The sequence below is a fragment of the Opisthocomus hoazin genome, chromosome 4, assembly GCF_030867145.1.
Source record: "Opisthocomus hoazin isolate bOpiHoa1 chromosome 4, bOpiHoa1.hap1, whole genome shotgun sequence".
NCBI classification, from domain to species: Eukaryota; Metazoa; Chordata; class Aves; order Opisthocomiformes; family Opisthocomidae; genus Opisthocomus; species Opisthocomus hoazin.
Window position 1 is genome coordinate 3,926,789 of NC_134417.1, and position 20,039 is coordinate 3,946,827.

Sequence of the window (20,039 nt, forward strand, 5' to 3'; positions counted from 1 at the left end):
CTGTTAAAAGCACATCGTTGTTAACCAAGATATGAGTGGAAAGCTCTTGATTCCATTTTCCGGTGCGTAGGGTGGGAAACAGAAGTTTATATTAATAAATGTATGCCCTGCATTCCGACTTTCCAGGAGAATTTAAACCAGGGACATTGAAAAGCAGATTTAGAGAAAAATGAGAAAAACACACCAGTCATTTTACATGCAAAATGTAATTAGCTGATGCAGCTCACTTCAGCTAAAATCTAAGTGAGATTCAGGAAAGGATTAGACATTTACACGGATAACGAGAACATCCAGATCAACAAGAAAGAACAAAGTTTGCAGAATACAATCTCATTTCTTAGAGCATAAACCGACCTCCGGCAGACGGATGGCAGAAAAGGCTCCTCAGGGCAGGCTGCCCCATAATTTCCCCTTTAATGTTGCTGCACCCTCTTTTGAAACACTGTTGCATACAGGAAACTAGATTAAATATAGGACCAGTCTGCGTTAGCAGTTCTCTGTTTGGGGTTGTGTACAGGGAGCTTTGTTAAGGAATTAACAGACAGTGCACGTTTCTCTCATCTTTAATAACATGGTTGTTCAGAATATTGCTAGAAAGCTAACATAGCAACTCAGCATTCTAGCCGCTGTGGAAGATGACTTGCAAGACATTTAATGGTACAGAAAGTGGATGTGAGCCACACAGGGGGACAGTGCAAGCACTGAGAATATCCACTAGACGAGTTTGGTAAAGCATAAACACAAAAACAACCAAAAGGAAACAAAATCAGTTTTGTACAGTCCGCTAAGAAACTTCATTGAATCACCACAGGCTGCAAGCCAGCCTTCCAGACTAGAATTTGGCTCGCTAGCATTTCAGAGTCAGAGACTCTCTGACACCAAGTCAGTCTCGGCAGGCTGCACAAACCATCATTTAAGCTCTCATCAATGGTGAAAGCAACCCACATTTTTATTAGATAGCGCTGAAAGCAGAAGTCATGGCATGGCAGCCTTTCTTGCCCTCCTCTGGTAGCTCAAGTAAGCATCAGGTTTTGAGTTCGCTACGTTCTTCTAGAGCTGAAACTTTTAATCAGCAATGGAGATTCATGATTTTATGTCCACTTATCTCAGGGTTAATCCCTGGGAGCCCAAGCATGCACTGAGAACGGGCAGCTTACTAGAAACCTAGGTCCTAAATTTCTAATTGACGCCAGACTACATAGCTTCTCTGGCAGCTTGTTCTTTTAGTCACTCATCAGTTGAGGACATATTCTTGTCTTCATCATCAAGCATATCTTTTAGCTGTTGACGAGCAAAATCCTCAAATACCAGCTCTGCTTCACTGAAATGGAAGAAACACAGGTCTTTCAAAATTATGTTAGCAATTTTTTTATACCAGCAGACTACACGTAACATATAGGAGGAAGAAGAGAAGCCCGGAGCAGACTCTGGTAATGTTTCCTTTGTCTTCAGAGGGATTTGGATCACATTCCCACAGGTACCATCTTCATTGGTGGTATTCTAGCTAGTATGAAAAGCAGTTGATTGAGCAAGTCAGGACACAAACTGAGGAGGTTTTCATCTGTACTGAATCATGTCCATTCCAGCTAAATATTTATCAGCTAACTGAACAGTCTGCAGCCTGAAAGGGTCTTTGTCTAGAAATAAAGTGTGAAAACTTTCATCCTTATTCCTTCTGTACTAAAATATGGGCACGTGGTCAAACCTATGGAGGTCCTGAGACTCAGAGCTACAGAGCACTGGCTGACCACAAACACATCCCTCCCTCCAACTGGGAGGCAAAACATGTTCTCTTAAACTAGTTTCACATGGTCAGTTATTGCTGTTCAACTGATAGCAGTAATGTGTCAAGCCACAGTATCTTACTCACTTTGGATTTAAGCTGGTACTCCATGAGCCCTGTGGATTTTCAGACAATTTTGAGGCGTTTTGAAAGAGTCAACGCACAACTGCAGCTAGAATGTGAAATATCAAAAGAAACTTACCCATCCTTCCCTGCAGTCATCAGCATGCAGTAAAGGAGGAAAAAAGACACACCAACCAGTTAGCACAGCGGATGCTAAAACCAGCAAAAATTTATAAACGGGCAAGACAAAACAGTGACAAGCACTATGATTTGCAACAATACAAGGAGAATTCCAGGAAGTCTCAAAATGTGCATACATGCACCTGATGAAGCAAAACTCAATCTCCCAAACGGAAAAGCACTCTAGCAACGTTGCTGAACACATCAGGAGGGCTGAGAAACAAAGACAGATTTTCCCGTTTATGCTTGCTAGTGGTCACAGATGTGAGAGACATCTGTGCACACACTTCTACTCAGAGATGACAGTGTTTGCGTGACATGATGTTAGTCTTAATTGGTCTGTCACTGCGATTTCAGTAGTCAGCTGATGAGAAGACGATGTTCTTGTTCAATAAACATGAAGGTATTAAAATCAAACAGAGGTCAGAACGCAGAAAGGCCTAGGTGGTCTCTCACTAGATGGGTTATGCACTTGAGGCAATAGTCCTCATTTCATTCTCGCCTAAACACAACCCTGAGACCTTTGGCACTTGTGTTTCTTCAATGGGATCTTTGCTAACCACGCTGTAACAAATCCTGCTTGTTAGCAGGATGCCTTGAAAGCTGTTTCAGCACAGCCTAAAATAAGCAGAACAGACTGTATTGCAGTGATGAAATGGGGGCAGGGATTTTTTTTGTTCTCACAGTTACTTTATCTTTAGCAAGCAACAGTCACTTTACTGGCTTACTTCTCACAAATTTAAGTCAGGGAGCAAAGCGGACCTAGGCCATCGCTCTACAGAAGTCCTTAGGGATCTCGGATGCTCCAGTGACCAGGTAACTTGCTACCTGGAGAATTGCAACCCATGACGCACACTGAAACCAAGGGCAACAAGTGGTGACTAGCACTGCTGGAAAAGTCAGCATTAAAAGTGTGCCAAATGGGGCCTCTCTAGCCAAAATGCCTCAAAGGATGGATCACGTGAAGACACTCATGATGGTGACTATCCAGAATCTGAAAGGATGGTTTCCTCTACTCACAGAAGTCAAGACGAAGTCTGGAAAGTCTCAGGGCATGCATGCTTGATTGAAATGGATTTAAAATGAAACATTTAGAACTTTTAAAATTTCCAACACATAAAGCATCGTTCTCATTTCATTTTTCCTCCAATTTTTCTTCTTTAAATAGTCTGCTGTCTTTCCCCACTTTGAGTTGCATTCGTTACTGTGGGAACAAGGACATTATCATGTGGGTGAAGTTGGGCGAGATACCCACCAACACGGTTTGGAGGCAATTTTACAAAATGGTTTCGGGGGGAAAATAGGTATTGTTTCAGTTGGGCATACACTTTACTGTCAGCTAAATGGTTACTGAATCAACACAGAGGTAGTGTGTCAGCAGAGCAGTGCGTATCATACACCTCAGATGTAAGATTACGCCCAAAGATGCGCTATTTTACCTTCAGGCTGCTATACGACATCCCATATGCTTGTTAAATGCTACCCTAGCTGGAGTTGGGCCCACTCCACATAGTTCCCTTGCTGTCTTGTGGCTTATTTAACATCATAACACTGAAAAATTCTCAGGAGCCTGAAAATGGGTAGCCTTTGTCTTTTCTTGACTGGCATGCCAGCAATGATTTTGAGGGTTGAGATGGGAGGGGACTGTGCTCGAGGACGAACTAGGCTCCAGAATGTCATCATACTCTCTGCAGAGGGTTTTCCGTAAGCTTTTATTATGCAGCCACAGAAATTATTCCATATAATTAAAGTTGTGGTATACGATAATTTTCATTATAAGCTTGCTTTTAACCTCTCTTAACTTTATGGGGGGAAGAAAAAAAAAGGGAGCAGGCTGTGCTATTTTTCAAGACATTCAAGTGCTTTAAAAATTCACCAATTTCTGAAAGCTACCATGCCAACATAGGGCAGGTATAGCTTTACTATTACAGGGACAAAGCATTTGTGGGTTTCTTGAAACCAGCCTTTTCATGCAAGTTTAACAAGGGAGCAGATAAATGATCATTTGTTGAACAACAGCCAAAACGAAGGTCAGTGTCCAAGACACAGGCCCACAAAATGTAAAACATCAGGAGAAGGGCAGGAAAACCCCAGACCAAAGAACTCGCGTCAAGACCACAGCCTTGAGAAAAACCCAGCGGGAGGTTTTGGGCTAACTGCTGACTGGGAAAGGTCTTGGAAGCATGAAGAGACACAGCCCAGTTTGAATCTATCTTTAAAAGAAACAGATCTCTATACATTTTTGTCAAGGGGCGGAAAAGACAGACTGCCAATGCAACAGGAGCTGCTTTGCCTAAAAATAACCACCTGTGAACCACATGGGTCCAAAAACAGTTGCAAAACCAGCACACATGGAACATGCAAATGCTGGCCCACAAGAAGTCCAAGACGAGGAAGCTATAAATAAACATGGGAAAGGAAAGGTAGCAAGCCGTTCCTTTTCTGTCTCCTCCAGGCACAGAAAAGAAAGATCAAGGAATCTGGAATAGCCACGCACTCTGACAGACCTGCTTTTTACTGAGTGATGAATGCTTCAGAGCTCGCTCACAGACAAATAAAAAGGGCAAAGCAATCTGCTGTGAAATAAAGCACACAGCAGTTGATCACACTTGCTCCAGTTTGGCCCTAAAAAAAAAAAAAATCAAACCATGTTCTTGAGAGGCTTATCTTTCTGAGGTTCTCTACGCTCAGATCAGCCCTGCCTGATTAAATATACTGATGCTACACATGTTTTATTTACTTTTGCCATAAATCACCTTGGCCAGAGAAGGGAAATGGATATTACCCCACTGCAAGGAATAAATCTTAATACATGGCATTTTTTAATCCCGCTTTAGCTTTGCCTCTGTGAGGTGGTTGCTTTGATTTTCTTCCTTTCAGCTGTGCCTTAAGATGAAGTGACAGTCAAGTAAGCAGGGAGGTGCAATAGGCAAACTGCTTCCTACTGACTCATCGGTAAAAACAAAAGGGAATGGAAAAAGAAGATAAGGAGTGATGACAAAATTCCCTGTACATGCACCCCTGTGCCTACACCCACTGCAGAGGCTGCCGAACAAGCCAAAGAAAAATTCCATCTTTTGAGGCCTTTGAGAGTCTAAACACTGTTCGCTGAAGCTCCATCTCTGCAATTAAGTCTTGATTCACTTGTTTCCAAATTAGATGGTATTTCACTAATGAAACACATTTTATTTCTCAGAGTTTATGAACTAAGGTGGTAGAACAAAAATTTAAAAAGCATGAACTCCCAATTGGGAAGAGTGATTAGGCACAGAGCATGGAAAACTACCAGCAAATAAAGCCAGAAACAGTTTTAGTTTACCAGCTTCATATGGGAGGCTGTTTTATTCCCTGTAATGAGCTCAGACACCACATTCCAGCGCAGTTTTCAAGTCAGCTATGCAGGCTTCAGCGGAATTTTCTGTTGTGCTACAGTATCTTTTTTTAAGAGCAAGCATTTCTTTCTCGGGTTAACCATTTGTAAGGCTTTCCCATGAGACAGCTCCTGAAACTACCTGTCTTTTTTTCAGTTTGTAAGAAACCTGCAATTTCCATCTGTGCAAAACACATGAAGCATAGCTGTCTTCTGACAGCGAGCTCCTAGAAGACTTTGATGTAGCAAACAATACGTGGGCTGTGCCTTTGGTTAGAGGATGTGTTGGGGGAAGCGATCTGAGAAATATTGCAGTTCTCCATTTCCCTTGTAAAGTCTTCTGCCCACATCCTTTTGAGCGTACTACATAAAGGAGTGTATCAGCCCTCCTTTGAAATTATCTTAAGACGGGAGAACTGACTGACTTCCATTTTTCCTCATATTACAAATGCTTCTGCCAGAATTATCTGCCCGAAGCATAAGCCGTGAAAAGGAGGTTGCAGCATTGTTAACACCAAAACATGTCATGTAAAAAAAAAAAAATCACATCATTCTAAAAAAGTAAAATTCTTTACAGTTGCCTAAGCCTTTGGATGATCCTTGTCTGCAGTTTTCAAGCTTTCCTCCATATCTGTGAAAGCTCCAGGTTTTGCAGCCCTGTGTGTCTCCCCACGGACACCTGATGGCCCTCACCAGCCACCGCTCTGGGGCCACAGGTGCCAGCCCCAGCCCCTCACCAAGGCTCTGGGCAGGGGGATTGCTGCAGCAAAGTCCGAGGGAAATGCTTCAGCATGGACAAGCTACCAGAGGAGACAGAAGACCCTTGCCAAAGCAGCTCTCCCGCAACAAGTCACCCACTTGAGATCGTGGTCAAGTGTGCAGCAATGCCAGTGTTTTGCTGGCAGAGCTTTGCTGGCCTGCAGCATGAAAGTGAAACCCACAGCACAGGCACAGCTACGCCAGCCAAAGCACTTGCTCTAGAGCAGCTTCTCCAAGGTGAACCAACATGGTTGGTCCTACAGACCAGCCCTGAGGACCCGATGTCCACCTCACAGGCGGGCTGGCGGCAGCTCTGGGCTGCATGCTGCTGTGGGGTGTCCTGTGCTACTCCTCGGTGACGTGGCTGTCTCCTTTGGGGCCACAGCAGAAAGGAGGTGAGAGGGAAAGAGGCCTGGTGGGTTTGTCCTGAAGGTGCTTCCTAGACTCACTGTGCTACTCTGATGGGGGTGTAGCACGCACAAAAAACTTCTCCTGTGAGCACGTTCTGTGCCTGTGCCAAGAGAGGCTGCTGGCACAGCTCACAGCAGGCGTTTTCCCAGTGAAAGTGAGTTTCCTATAGCACAATTCTCAGAGAGCAGTGAGGAAACCTCCCTTTGCCCATTCCAGCACATCCGTAATTAGCAAATACCAATTTCCAACCAGAGCAGCTGAGTGTGGAGAGGATCACCAGTCTCTCTTCTCATCACTCACATTTGATTCCTCCAACAATTAGATACACAGTGAGGACTCAAGTCACCCCTCCCTAATGCTTCCAGTATAGAACATGCCATCTGTCTTGGGATAACACCTTTCATAGCCTCCTCCACCTTCTTCCAGTGGCCATGTTCTTAAATATAGCACCTTTAGGGAGGTTTGGGCCCAAAGAAAACAGAAAGAAAAAAGCAAAGCAGTGCAGAAGCAGCCATGGGTTTTTGTTTGAAGCCCATGCAACTTTGTCTAAATACAGAGGGCAGGACAAGATGACTGATCTATAACAGCTCCAGCATCGAAAGGCTGACATACTGTTTTGTGTTCAATAGGCACTTCAGATGCTGCACAGGAGCTTCTGACACAGTGCAAGCACCCTGTGCGTTCTGTGTGTCCACCACTAGAGAACAGATCCAGCCAGGGCCTGAGGAAGCGGGGGGACAGCGTGGATGCTCAACCTAGCCTGCAGCTTTGGCATCTGATCCCAAGCCTCAACATGCCTGGGGAAGGCTAGCTCCTTACGCTGCTTTAAAGCATCCACACTTCAATTTACTGACCTGACTGAAGAGACATTCCTCTCAGATACCCACTGAACATGAAGGCCAAATCACAGACACCGTGGCCAAGGCCACATCAAGATAATGAGGGCTCTCAAATCGTGAACAGCTTTATCACCTCTTAACTTTGCTTAAAAGTATTTTGCTATTTACAATGCTCATGTGTCTTACGTGTTTTCTGTAACAGATACTGGTGTGCCCTATTGGAATCTGGCTGAGAATTGCTGACAGCTTCATTCAGAAGATTTTGCACAGCAGTCATGAGATTCAACTGTGCAGTGCTTCCTCAAGCCCCTGTGCTTTGAATTGATTCCACAGATGAAAGACAAAAAGGGAACATGACCCACTTCCACCTTCTCCCATCTTAGCATCCCTTCTTCTCTCTGCTATTTTGTGCCTTGAGGTTGAGATATACATACACACACATATGTACATACACACACAAAGCAGCCCCCATACTGGAGTCTTGTAGACTCTAGAGGCTTCCTCTAGAACAAATCACTATAAACCTTGCAATGGTAAGATCTCACGTCAGTCTGTTAACAAAGCAAGGCAAAAAGCAGGCATAACTGACCTGCTGGGCTCTTTTCCTCAGGTTTGGGGTGCATGAGACGAAACGGCAGTTCTGTTCCCACTTCACTTTGGGGAGAAGAGAGAATGCGTCAGATCCACAGCTCTGTTCATGCCTGCTTCAGTCCCCTTCCCACCTCAGGCCCGCCTAAGCCCCGAACTCCAGCTTCACTCATTCTTTCATACTTTCTAATCATAATTTTCCCCTCAAAAAGAGTTAAACTGATTTCTCCACAAATGTTCCAGACATATCCCCTTTAATAAACTGGGTTTAATTATGTGATGAATATACTTGCACGTACACAAAATCAGAGGTATATTTTTGTAATGGCTTCATTTTCACAGCTGAATGCACAGACTTCTTATTTCTATCAGCTTAAGGGGTAGTTGTTTTGGTGGGTTTTTTTTGGGAGGCGGGAAAGGGAATAGGAAAGAGGGTAAAAACTAAAAATAACAACTACGACTGCATGGTCTGAAAAGGAAGATGACATTTACCTAGAGGTGAGGTCTCCCAGCATGCTACAGAAGAAAACAAGGAGAAAAACACAAGCATATTTAGTGCCTTTACATTCCAGTGCTCTACCAAATGCTGTTTTATTGGTGGACTACTGAAATCATCTTCCTCATATACTCTACTCTACTTGCCACAAAGCATAATATCCAAACAAACTTATAAAAGCTAATTTTTATTTTTCATGTCCTTCCCATGGAGAAAGAGTCTAAGTTTTTCAACTCCTGATCAAATGCCGGGCATGGCTCCTTTTTCTGGGAGCCAAAGGACAGGGGCAATCAGAGGACCACAGAAGGCAACAGTCACTTTATCGCACTTGAGGCAAATCAGTGACTCATTTTTATACTAGAAAAAAGGACAAATGAAACACAAATGGAAACAGTGACTGTCACTGAGAGTTATCCTTGTCCCCTTTTGCACTGTATGCTGGGAACTAGCTCATGCTGATAACATCAGTTTCTCCCAGAAAGCTGGCTCGGTACAGAACCTGAGCGATAGAATTTCTGACTCTCAGGCAGAGGCAGACGTCTCTACCTTCTGCTCTGGGAGAACAAGAACATCTTCAACCCGTAGACCATGGACACAGGCCATGCCAGATACATCAACTGCGAGCTCCAGGTGCAGTGTGCGACAGTCGAACACTACACACCATCCTCCTGCTGTGCCCAATGTCATCTGCCCGCAGCATCGCACCAAAGCCTGGTCCTGCTCTGCTGACTGAGTAGACATTACACTACCTCTCTTGCCCTGAAAGGCTGTTATGACAGACAGATCCCAAAGTTATGGACTATATGAACTCAACGGACATTTTAGAGGGATGGCCCACAGACTAAGGGAACGATATCTGTGTGTAGATATCAAAAGACAGGAAAACCGGTGGTAATTCATTGGAAAGTGTGGGCATAATGTAGATATGAGAATAACGTAGATGGTATAGAATAAGGGGTGGATAATGTCCTGGTTTGGGTTGGGATGGAGTTAATTTTCTTCTCAGTAGCTTCTGTGTTTTAGATTTAGTACCAGAAGAATGTTGATTAAACTGATGTTTTTAGTTGTTGCTAAGAAATCAGCGACTTTCTTCAGTTTCCCATATTCAGCTAATGAGCAGGTACACAGGAGCCGGGAGGGAGCACAGCCAGACAGCTAGGCCAAATTGGGCAATGGAAATATTCCATACCATGGACATCACACTCAGTTTATAAAGGGGGGGTGGCTGGGAGGCAGGGAGCTCTTCTCTTTTCCATGAGTTTGAATCTTCTCTGATCTGGGAGTTTGGTCTTTTTTGGGAATTTTGTGAAATTTGCGAAATCTGCAAGTTCCAGCTTCCACGATTGCTACTCAGGGACTGGCTGCGAATCAGTGATTGGGCAGTGAGAAAACTGTCTTGTATATAGTTTGTTTTGCATATTCATTATTATCATTATTAGTAGTAGTATCAGTATTTCCTTTGTTGTCTTATTAAACTGTCTTTATCTCAACCCATGACCTTCCCTTTTTGTCCCCTTCTCCTCACCATCCCACTGAGGAGGAAGAGGAGGGGTGAGCGAGCAGCTGTCTGGCACTTAGTTGCTGGCTGCCAGTTAAACCACAGCACCAACATAAAGGCTCACACAAAGTTACACTTCAGTTCTCACAAAATAAGTTATGGGTTTGAAACAAAAAATTAGAATGGAAACGAGAGGTTTATACTTCAGCCGTAAAATCATATGGTGTCTAAGGAAGGTAATCCAACCCTCTGGCTTGGGACAAGTTCTTTGGCTAGGTCAAGATTGATTTCCAGGCAATTTATGCTTTAGAGGGAGCCTGATGTCCTACAATGTGTGCCCTTTCTCTTAGGGTGGACTGTCCTGTCCTCTCCCCACCCATCAATGAAGTACTCACTCTCTTTATGCAGATGTACCAAAAAGTCTGTTACTCTTACCCTGGAACAGTGAGCTTCACTTTGACCTTGTAGGAAACCAGAATCCCCATCACTGTCTTGTCTATTCCATCCTTAACACTACCAGAGAAAACAAACAGCAGTGTTAGGCGGCGCAGCAACAATATACAGCGGGAGCAAGAACTAGGTGAGCATCCTACTCTCCTGCAAGTGACAGAGCAGCCAAGCCTCAGGGACAGCTAATACCTCTCCAGATCTCTGGTCGCTATTTACCCTGAATGAATATAAACATTGCACCTTCTATGTACCCATCTGGACACAAATTTACAGATACAAACTTCCCATATGAGCGTTTCCCCCATCCTCCCCTCTTCTTTATAACCTTCCACTACCTGGGTCCATTAAAACTCTACTCACATAGTACTGGAAGCCAAGTTGGTGTCCTCATCCTTTAGCTTTCCATCCAGAGCTATTTCCCGGGTCTGCCGGTTGTTTGCTAGCAAGGGCAAAAGCGTCAGTGTCTTGGTCAGGCTGCTGTTTGGCTGCACCTTTTCCCTGAAAATAAGCAGCAGGTGAGAGAGGCAAAGTGATAGACTCTGATTTGCATTACACTCCCAACCAAGAGAATTTCAAATCAGATTACAAAGCCATCCAACAGGAGTGGAATTTATCTGTCCAAATTTAGTTGTCTATGATGCAGATGTCTACATCTAAACTAGTCAGAAAAGTTCCCTTTATAATCAGCAGAGAGGAAAGGCACTTACGGAAAATTACTAATTTCACATTAAGGCAGACTTCTAAAGCAGGTCAAACTACGCTGCAGACGTCTACATCTGGACAAAATGAACTGTAGAAGACCAGTACTCAATGGAAACCCTGTCCCTAAGCTACGGAGCAAAAAACCCCCAAAATATAAAATGTCTTGGTGCGTCCAACCCTCCTCACAAGGCAAAGTCCAATGCTGCACTGCCAGTGCGGTGCAAAAGAGTAAGTGGTTCTCCACACTGTCAATAGGCTTAAAGCTTTCATGGGCTTTCCAAAGCCAGAAGAAACCAAATGGAATGGTGTGAAAAAGACTGACCTCAAGCTAGAGCATCCGGGACTTCCACTCAACAGGAGCACCTTTCAGAAAAACGTTGCGTCTCTATGTAAGGATTTCAAGCAATGGGGAGCCTTCCACAGCTCGTGCTAAGTTTTTCTGGTAGCTAATTACTCATCACACAAAACCCCTCTTTTGCAACCTCCCCCTGTTCTCTGATAAAAGGTGCAGGGTACCTGCTGACTGTGTGAAAAGGAGACCAGCTGCATCCAGAGAGTACAGGTGGTGTGGAGGACACACGCAAGGCGAGAGGATAAAGCACTGTAACCGCAGGCAACTGCCAGCCTACAGCCAGGAGTACCTCCCGTTACTGAGGAGGAGGGTAGTTAAAAGGGCGTAAAGGAGCGAGAAGGGACAAGCAGAAGATTTACTCACTGTACTTCCTCAGCAGCTACCACTTTGGTATAGTAGTCACTGGAGTACAAAACCACATTGGCAACCTGCTCCACTGAGTGAGCAAGGAGAAAGAGGACAATCAGTTGTGCATACGCATCAGAAGCAACATAGCTGCCCCTCGCTCCCCCGAGTCTCAGGAATGGAAGACATGACGAGGACAGCAGGAAAACACACTCAGAGCCTGAAGGGCCCACCAGGTCAGACAGTCTGACCTAGACAGAGACCAACAGCACACAAATGGCTAAAGCCTATCGTCCATGAAAGGCATCCAGCCTTTATTTGGAGACGTCAAAAATTCAATAATCCACAGGTTCCCTTGGGAGCCTGCTCTTTCCATTACAAAGATCTCTTTCTAAGTGTGTCTGCTTGTATCTCTTGCGTACCTATAGCCAATGCATGTGCATTAAGGAGACACTATCATCAAGCAGACTGGATAATAAATAGCTTATATCCTCGATTCAAACACCAAAAAAACCATAGGGTAATTCCGACAAACACTGATGAGGAGAGAATCTGGTGACGAACAAGTTCTTTTTAAGCCTGACAGAGGCACGTCAGCCTAAAAATATTTGGGAATCACTAGACAGTGAAAACATTGAAAACCAGCACTGAATTGTCTTTCTCTGCTATAGAGTTTTGTGAAAACCTTCATTCCCTCCCTGCCTTCTCTTCTCTTTCTCGCCCTTTGTGTCTCAGACTGTCTTCCACAGGTCCAAGTGCAATGGGGCTTGTGGGATGAAAACATGCAGTGCCACAAATAAAACACAGGCGCACTACTGAAGAGCCTCTGAAACTCAGCCCCTGCCCTCAGCTTCCTCAGGAGGAATGACACCATCGCTGGCAGAGCGGCTGTTTCTCGCACTGCCAGACTTTTCTGAAACCCCAGGCAAAACTGTGTGCAATGTAGGCACATTCCCAGTTAGCAGGAGCGTCACGTTGACAAGCGAGCCCTTCCCACCAGCCTCCCAAAAGAGGTGGATTTCTCCCACAGCACCTGCCTCGCCCACCGCAGGTGCCAGACCCTTTCTGTTTACTAGAGGGGACATACTGGTGCCTAAACTAAGCCATACAAGTAACCATGAGAGCCAGGAAAAAGGCTGCAGTGTTTCACTTGATGAACAGCGAAGAAACAGCGACAGGGTGGAGGGACAAATTCCTGCCTTGTCCCATGCTGCCTGCTTAAGCTGTTGCAAGCACTAAATTCTGGCTCTCTTTCAGCCCTCCCACCATTCAGTCTTCCAGCCCTCAAACAATCCCAAGCAACAGTAAAAACATACCCTGGACTTTGATCTTCTTCACTGTTTTATCTGTGCTGTTGTTGATGGTGACAGTGACTGGAATGGGCTCGCCATGGTAGTACACCTAGAAGGAATCTGATGCTCAGAAATCCAGCCAGGAGGTTTCGGCCAAGCCCTGAGCCCCTCTAGTCCCCCCAGACTAAACCTCCTCCCAGAGGCCAGATAAGGCAAGGTGACCCTTCCCAACGATTCACGACTCTTCTTTCAATGACTTATTTAGCCTCAAATGCAGCAGGGTCTCAGCCTCTCCCAGCAGCAGCTACTGACAGATTAGAGCCCCTGCGTGCTGGGCCAAGTCAGTCTCAGCTGAGACCGCCTGAGTAACACACAAAGTAGCTGCTTTGGGCAGCAAAACGCATATTGGCGTGCCAATACTATGATGTCCACGGCCCAGGGGCAAACTCCTCACCTCTTTACTGAGGCAGGCTTTCAAGTGTAATGGCTTGTTGGACATGAAGAACTGCCAGGTGGTTTCTGCACAAGGCTGGGGTCCTGGCTTTTCTGGAGCATATTGCACCTTACGGATCAGCAGGCGTGCAGAGTTCCTGGGAAGCAGCAGAGGACAACATGGTGGTGCTTTGTGCTTGTCAGAGGCAGGAGTTCTACATTCACATGTGCTTACACCCAAGAAGTCCACTGGCCAGTGGGGCAAAGCTGAACAGTCAGCCAAGGTGCATTACTGAACCACCCACGTCCTTTAAGGCGGGCAAAGCTGCAGACAGACACACACGTTCTGTTACCTCTTATGAATTCTCTCTTCCACATTCTCTGTTGAGAAAGCTTTCACCTCGAAGTCCACCCCACAGGTCTGCCAGAGAGAGAGAAGACAGCTGTGAAACTGGTGTCAGTAGCCAAGAACATCTGCAGATGTTTAAATATCATTCCATACACCAGAAATTGGCAGATTCCTGCCAGCTGCAAAATTCTTCTGGCCTCCTCCTGTTGTAATGGAGAACCCTGGCAACTGGTGTGGCAGCATCCACCTGTTCCACGCTGCTTCTGATAAATGAGGCTTAATTCCCAGCCTTTGACAGATGACATCCCTACTCCCAAAGGGCTTTCTGTGAGAGCAGTGCTGTAGAGGTCTCAGCATGCTACAGGTAAGACTGAGCAGCCTACGAGGCTCCCCAGTCCACCTTGGGTTTCTGAACTGAGTTTCTGAATTGGCTTTCTAATGCCAATGCCTGACTCGGTGTCAATCTTCTTACTTCCCAGCGTCTAAGGGCTGGTCAGGCCAAGCTGACCCTCGCTTTAATGGGTTTATACTGCCATGGGACATCTGCGTGAGCTCCAGGTAACTCTCTACAGAACAATATGGGAATTTTTGCTGGAATATCACTCCATGGCAAAAACACAGCTTGCCTGTGTGGCACTGGATTCTACAACCGGCATCCCATCTTGCCCAGTTGTTAGTCAGCGCACCTGTTCACAGAAGCGTCCAGTGAAGGGTAAAAGGACTATTACAAATAGCACCAGAAACCTTGCAGAACATCTCATTAACTGGTGACTTTTATTCCAGGGTTTTTGTTTTATTTACAGACATGTGCAAGCCAGCCCTTCTCTGCATTTGTTTTAATTCAGAAGCAGGTCTTAACACATGCTATTTATAGCGACCGATGAGATTTTAGGCACTCGGTCTCCTTTTCTCTCACGTAGCCTGAACAGCTACAATTATTTTATGTGCAGCCAACCCACAAATCATGTGGTACCCTTAAGGAAACTACAAGCATTGCAGATTTCGTAGTCTTGCTGCTATTTGACTAGATTCCCTTTCTTATTCTGAGGACTTAAATTCCAACTCTGTGACACACAGTTGTAGCTCTTCAGTCGCGTTCCTAACATTTGTGGCATAGCACAGTAAACCCCAGCATCACCTTACTCAACCCTCAAGCTAACCAAATAAATTCATATGACTTTTTCTGTATGACTTTCCTCAACCATGATAAGCACAAATGTCCCACTGGTCTCACCTTATCAACGTCACGAGGTGCAGGCTGCAGGCAGACTGAACAAGGCAGGTAATCTGGAAACTGTGGGCGGAAGAAGAGAAAAATACCCCAAAGCAGTATTACAAAGATTTCCAACTCTGCGATACTCTAATTAACATAATGCTGACAACAGGTACAAAGCAATCCTGAAGACAACAGGTCACTCGCTGTAAGGTAGTAACTCTTTCAAGTTCTGGCCAAGATAAGGGCCTTAACATACTGATCTTTATACTCGCCATGTATGAACAAGTCCCTCTCTTCCAAAATAGTTTTTAAGAGCCATGGAAGCAAAGGAGAAAAGAAAAAAAAAAAGGGAGAGAGAAAATAGAACAAGTCCAGGCACTTGAAGCACCTGGCTCCCCATCCAATACAACCAAAAGAGCTCACAGCATCACCACTCACTGTTCACACGGGCGTGAAGCTTGAGCAAAGCATCCCTGTGACAGAACACAGCTGAGGCCGTGCAGACCAGCCAGCTGCCAGCCAGTGCCCATTCGCTCCAGGGCCAGCAGCTCCCGACATCAACTGGGAAGGCTGCAGAGTAGCTCATGGAGACTGAGTGCTAACACCCCACTAGAGATTCCAGCAGTCTGAAGATCAGTAGATGGTATCTGAGCGGTCAATAACATTACAACAGGTACCAACCCATTTAGCAGAACCATTCAAAGACTGATTTGTTGCTATATGAGAGCCTAGATCTTCTTAGGGAATGCTGAGGCAGCCATGTCACTGACAGTACTGGAGGCACATCCTGTCAGAATCCAAACTTGGCAATGAACTGTTATTTGTTGACAACATCTGGTAAAGAGCTTTTTATCCGCTTGTTTGATCCGTAAAGTTTTTAAAAGAGAAAGGATTTGACATTTCCTCTGTGAGCACAGGGGCAATGGTATAAAGTATTTCAGCCCCTTGGGAATGGGGCAGACAAGGATATATGGGGTTGTTGCAAGCCTAAAGCCATCGCATGTTTCCTTGCCTTTTCACGGAAAGTGCTCTTCACATGCAGTTAGGATCTTCTTGCACTTCACCATGTAGGATGGTAAGAAAAAAAGTAATTGGTACATTGCCTGTCACTCAAAATTGGAACTTTGCATAACACGAAGTCGCTATTAATCCCTGTCTTCAGTCCATCACTGGGTCTCAGCAGCCTGGTAATAACAGACAAGGAGAAGAGGGTCAGAGGCTCTTACGAGGTACTTACCGTAAAGAAAAAGGGATAAGCATTTTTCCCCAGCTTCTTTAGCAAAGATTCCTGCAAGTGGGAGAGAGAGTCTGGCTTGTCAGCAGGCGGATACACTTGGACCCTAGAGAAGAACAGGTCCCGTCGGAAGGTGAGGCCAATCACATCAATGTCTTCCTGGCCATACCGGAAAGCACAGGTCAGGGACACGTACACTGAAAAGAAGCACATGATGGATAAAACACGCAGCAGGTTAACAATGCAGCCAGCGTGGGATGTAAAATCCTCCTGCAACAGAGAGTCAGGGAAACCCATTTCAACACTGTTGTATAACCCGGTAAGTATTCATACCATATGTAAGAACATAGACTACATTGAGTAAGAAGCCCATTCACTGGGGAAAAGAGTTACATTGGTACCCATAAAACAATAAAAAAAGGTTCTGTCTCAGCATCTCACTTCAAAAGAGGACTAACAACCTCTGAAACACATGTTGCATAAAACCTCAAACCTTTTTTCCCCTTGATCATTGCAGGATCAACCAACACAACACCATCTGAAAGAAAGGAAAAAATAAAAAAGATTAACAGAGGATAATCAGAGTTGAGAGAGCAGGAAGGGCAGCACATCACCTTGTGGACTTACCTACAGGTTCCACGTTCCCTACGTTGTCAATGAAGTCCCGCTTTCCCAGGTAGATGGTCAGCTGTAGGGAGATGATGACCATGGTTGAACACAGTGTGCTGATGGTTGTGTGGTTGTGTGTTGCAGGGGGGACACAGCAGAGAGATATAAATCTTGTGGAGATCAGAACAATTCCATTTTAAATGGAATACTTTCTTTTTTTCCCCAGCAAACATGCAGTCCCCACCAGACTCAACATCCTTCAGGACATCAGAGTTGAAGACCTGATGTACACCAGCTCCAGCTGTATTTCTGTACAACATAAATACTTGTGTATGTGAGAAAGAACTATTGATTTAAAGACTTTTGGTGCTATCAGGTTGGAAAGACAGCGAATCAGCTTTGTTTTAAACATTTACCAGGAGGAGTACAAACCCAGGAGGGGTGAGAGGAAAGTTGCCTTACTCTTCCATGATAATATATGAGAAGGTTGCCATACAATCTCTGTTTACATCACCTCCTCAAACTTAGTGCTAAATACAGGTCATGGTCCTTCCTCAGAAAAAAATGAAGGGGACAGGAAAGTGCTTTCTAATAAGTCTCCAGTCCAACTACAAGTAAAACACATAGCTATATAAACCCATTGTTATGGTACTTACAGCTTTATCACGGGTGCTTTTTTTGAAGATAACTTGTTTAGGAGGAGAATTCGCATTCTTCCCACTCATCCCCGTCTTTTGAGACTCAGGGCAGCTCATGGTCAAAGATGGGTATGTGATTGTTCGTCAGTGAAGCTCTTCTGCCCCAAAAGGTCCTGGGAAAGACATCAGAACAAAATAGGTGGATGAGATAAAAGCAGAATTGTAATTGGCGGGTAGAGCATGCTATTCCCATCTATAGTTTCGCAAAGACTATTTCAATAGACACTCAGATGCAGCCCAGAAAGTGGGTTTCTTTGTAGCAGTTCCTCATTCAAAAAAACCCATAAAAACATCTATTTGAAAAAAGCTCCTCAGAAACATTACAAAAGACCAAGAACTCTTTTTAATTCACATTAAAAAATGAGTAGACTAATAGAAAAATCGGGAGGAGAAGGGATAGCTTGGCCTTTGCAGAGAGTAATTTTGTGAAGAAATCTGTAAGAGTACAGATTAAGGCAATCTGATCAAGGTATTTCACTTACCTCACAAGGTATTTCAGTTTTCAAAAGTACCTCAACATTTGTCATCAGAGGCTCTAAATTCTCATGAGATAAGAAGGAAGTTCATCTCACTCATTAATAATGGGATAAAAATATAGGGAATAAAGGATATCAATACATATGGGTTTTGGCTATTTTCAGGGCTTGGTTTGTTGGAGGGGGAGTTGTTTGTTTTGTTTTTTTACCACTGCAAGTATACAGCAGCGCAGTACCATCTGTCCTGGGACACTTGCTGTTGAACATATCCTTGAATGAGTGGAAAGCAGCCTAGACAAGGAGCAAATAGGCTGCCCACAGACACAAAGCTATTCTGGATTCCCAAAAATAACGCTGTCTACGTTAAGTTGGAGGAGTTCTTCACGATGCAGACTGGATAGGTGATGAAATACCATATATTCTATGATGGTAAGTGAAAAGCATTGCACTCAAAGAAAATACAGCTATAGTCTGACATGCACAGTTCTACCTGGTGTCACTTAGGAAGAAGGTCTTGACATAAGCAAAGAAGTCATTGGGAAATAAATCAAGAATACAACACAGAACGCCATTTATACCATTTTAGAACCCCTCACATCTCCGCATCTTGGATACGGCACGCTCAGTCTAAGACCTAGAAAAGTGGTACGTATTGGTCAGGAGTCAGAGCAAACCCAAAACAAGAACTCACCTGTCCTACTGTATTTTCCTAAGTTAGAACCAAATGCAACTCATTATTTGCAGGGCATCACTGAACTCAAAACAGAATGGTTCTTAAGAATGTAACAGTCTAGCTACCTGCCCAGAAAGCTCACAGGTATAACCACGGGAAGGGAACAGCTTGCAGCCAAGGAAAAAACAGATGGAATAAGATTTTTCAGGTGAAAAAGAAGTGTGTGGGGGGAAAAGGACCAAAAGGACACAAGAGATATCGAGAGAGAGATGCCCAGAAAGCCCGAGTGGTACAAAGCAGAGGGAGATTAGTTTCTCACTTTGTTGTCAGCCATAAAATAGCAGTAACCAATTAAGCGATCAGACAGCAATTTAAAAATGAAGTGAAGCATTTCCCCACGCAACACGAGAGTCAAAAGTACAGTGTGTTGCTGCAGAATGCTCTGGAAATCACCGGTATGAACTGATTCACAGGATTAGATGCATTCACAGGGAAAAGGCGTTTGGCAGATGTTGGACAGGATGACCCAGGTACAACCTTAACCCCGTCAGACTCTGAAGCTGAGGAGCAGCATCAGGAAAGGATGATGCTACAGGTGCCCTTGTTCTTACACATCTCCCTGGTGGACTTGTGTGAAGGAGCATACTGTCTTAGACCGTTGCTCTGGCAGCGCATCACTGTCCTTGTGTTTTTCTTCCATTCTATCTCCGCGCTTGCTTTCCCATTTTAAAACTGTTTCAAGAGCAGAAACAGCTTCTAGGCCCCATTTGCACCCAGCAAACTGTAGAAAAAGGAAATATCGCCCTTCTCAGAAAGCTAGAAAAAATGTAAGGTAGAGATTAGAGACAGACCTCACACGTGGTCATTTCTATTTTTATGAACTATAGGTAGGTTTTCCAAGTCCGTAATAGTATTAGTTGCTGAACAGACACCCTACTCATGCTGTAGACTCAAATAAACAAACCAGCAAATACCATTAAATACCTTGCCGTGTTCCAAAGGCCACAGGAGCTGCCACGGGACAAAGACGTGAACTCCTAGACCACTGAAGAAAGATGAATCTTCCAAGCAGTCGTGTCCTGTGCTTCTTTGCATCTACCAGAGGGACTCACCAACCTCTTAGCAAACAAGGAAGACAATTTGTAGGGGATTTGAAAGCGCGTCTCTAGTTGCGTCTATCTAGGATTTCAAGAATTAATCCCCCTCCAAGAGCAAATATTGTAC

General features: G+C 44.5%; 1 protein-coding gene across 1 annotated transcript; it reads right to left on the bottom strand.

The window, feature by feature from the left end:
• Nucleotides 1-278: 278 nt before the first annotated feature.
• SAG (S-antigen visual arrestin) lies at nt 279-17,760 on the bottom strand. Its single transcript, XM_075417285.1, has 15 exons — nt 17,625-17,760; nt 16,987-17,047; nt 16,853-16,897; nt 16,363-16,556; nt 15,144-15,203; nt 13,914-13,981; nt 13,583-13,718; nt 13,153-13,237; nt 11,855-11,927; nt 10,798-10,935; nt 10,423-10,500; nt 8,486-8,509; nt 7,995-8,059; nt 1,986-1,995; nt 279-1,321 (listed from the first exon to the last, which is right to left on the bottom strand). Exons 1-15 carry the CDS (start codon nt 17,721-17,723, stop codon nt 1,228-1,230), a joined length of 1,230 nt encoding a protein of 409 aa, XP_075273400.1. The 5' UTR covers nt 17,724-17,760; the 3' UTR covers nt 279-1,227.
• Between the last annotated feature and the right edge of the window lie 2,279 nt (nt 17,761-20,039).

Excerpts from the sequence above, each read along its gene's own strand:
- SAG (XM_075417285.1), bottom strand. The coding sequence starts at position 17,723 with ATGAGCTGCCCTGAGTCTCAAAAGACGGGGATGAGTGGGAAGAATGCG. Across the intron at positions 15,204-16,362 it reads CTTATCCCTTTTTCTTTACG|TTTCCAGATTACCTGCCTTG; the intron begins GTAAGTACCTCG and ends TTCCGCCCACAG. Across the intron at positions 10,936-11,854 it reads GTAGCTGCTGAGGAAGTACA|GGAAAAGGTGCAGCCAAACA; the intron begins GTGAGTAAATCT and ends GCTTATTTTCAG.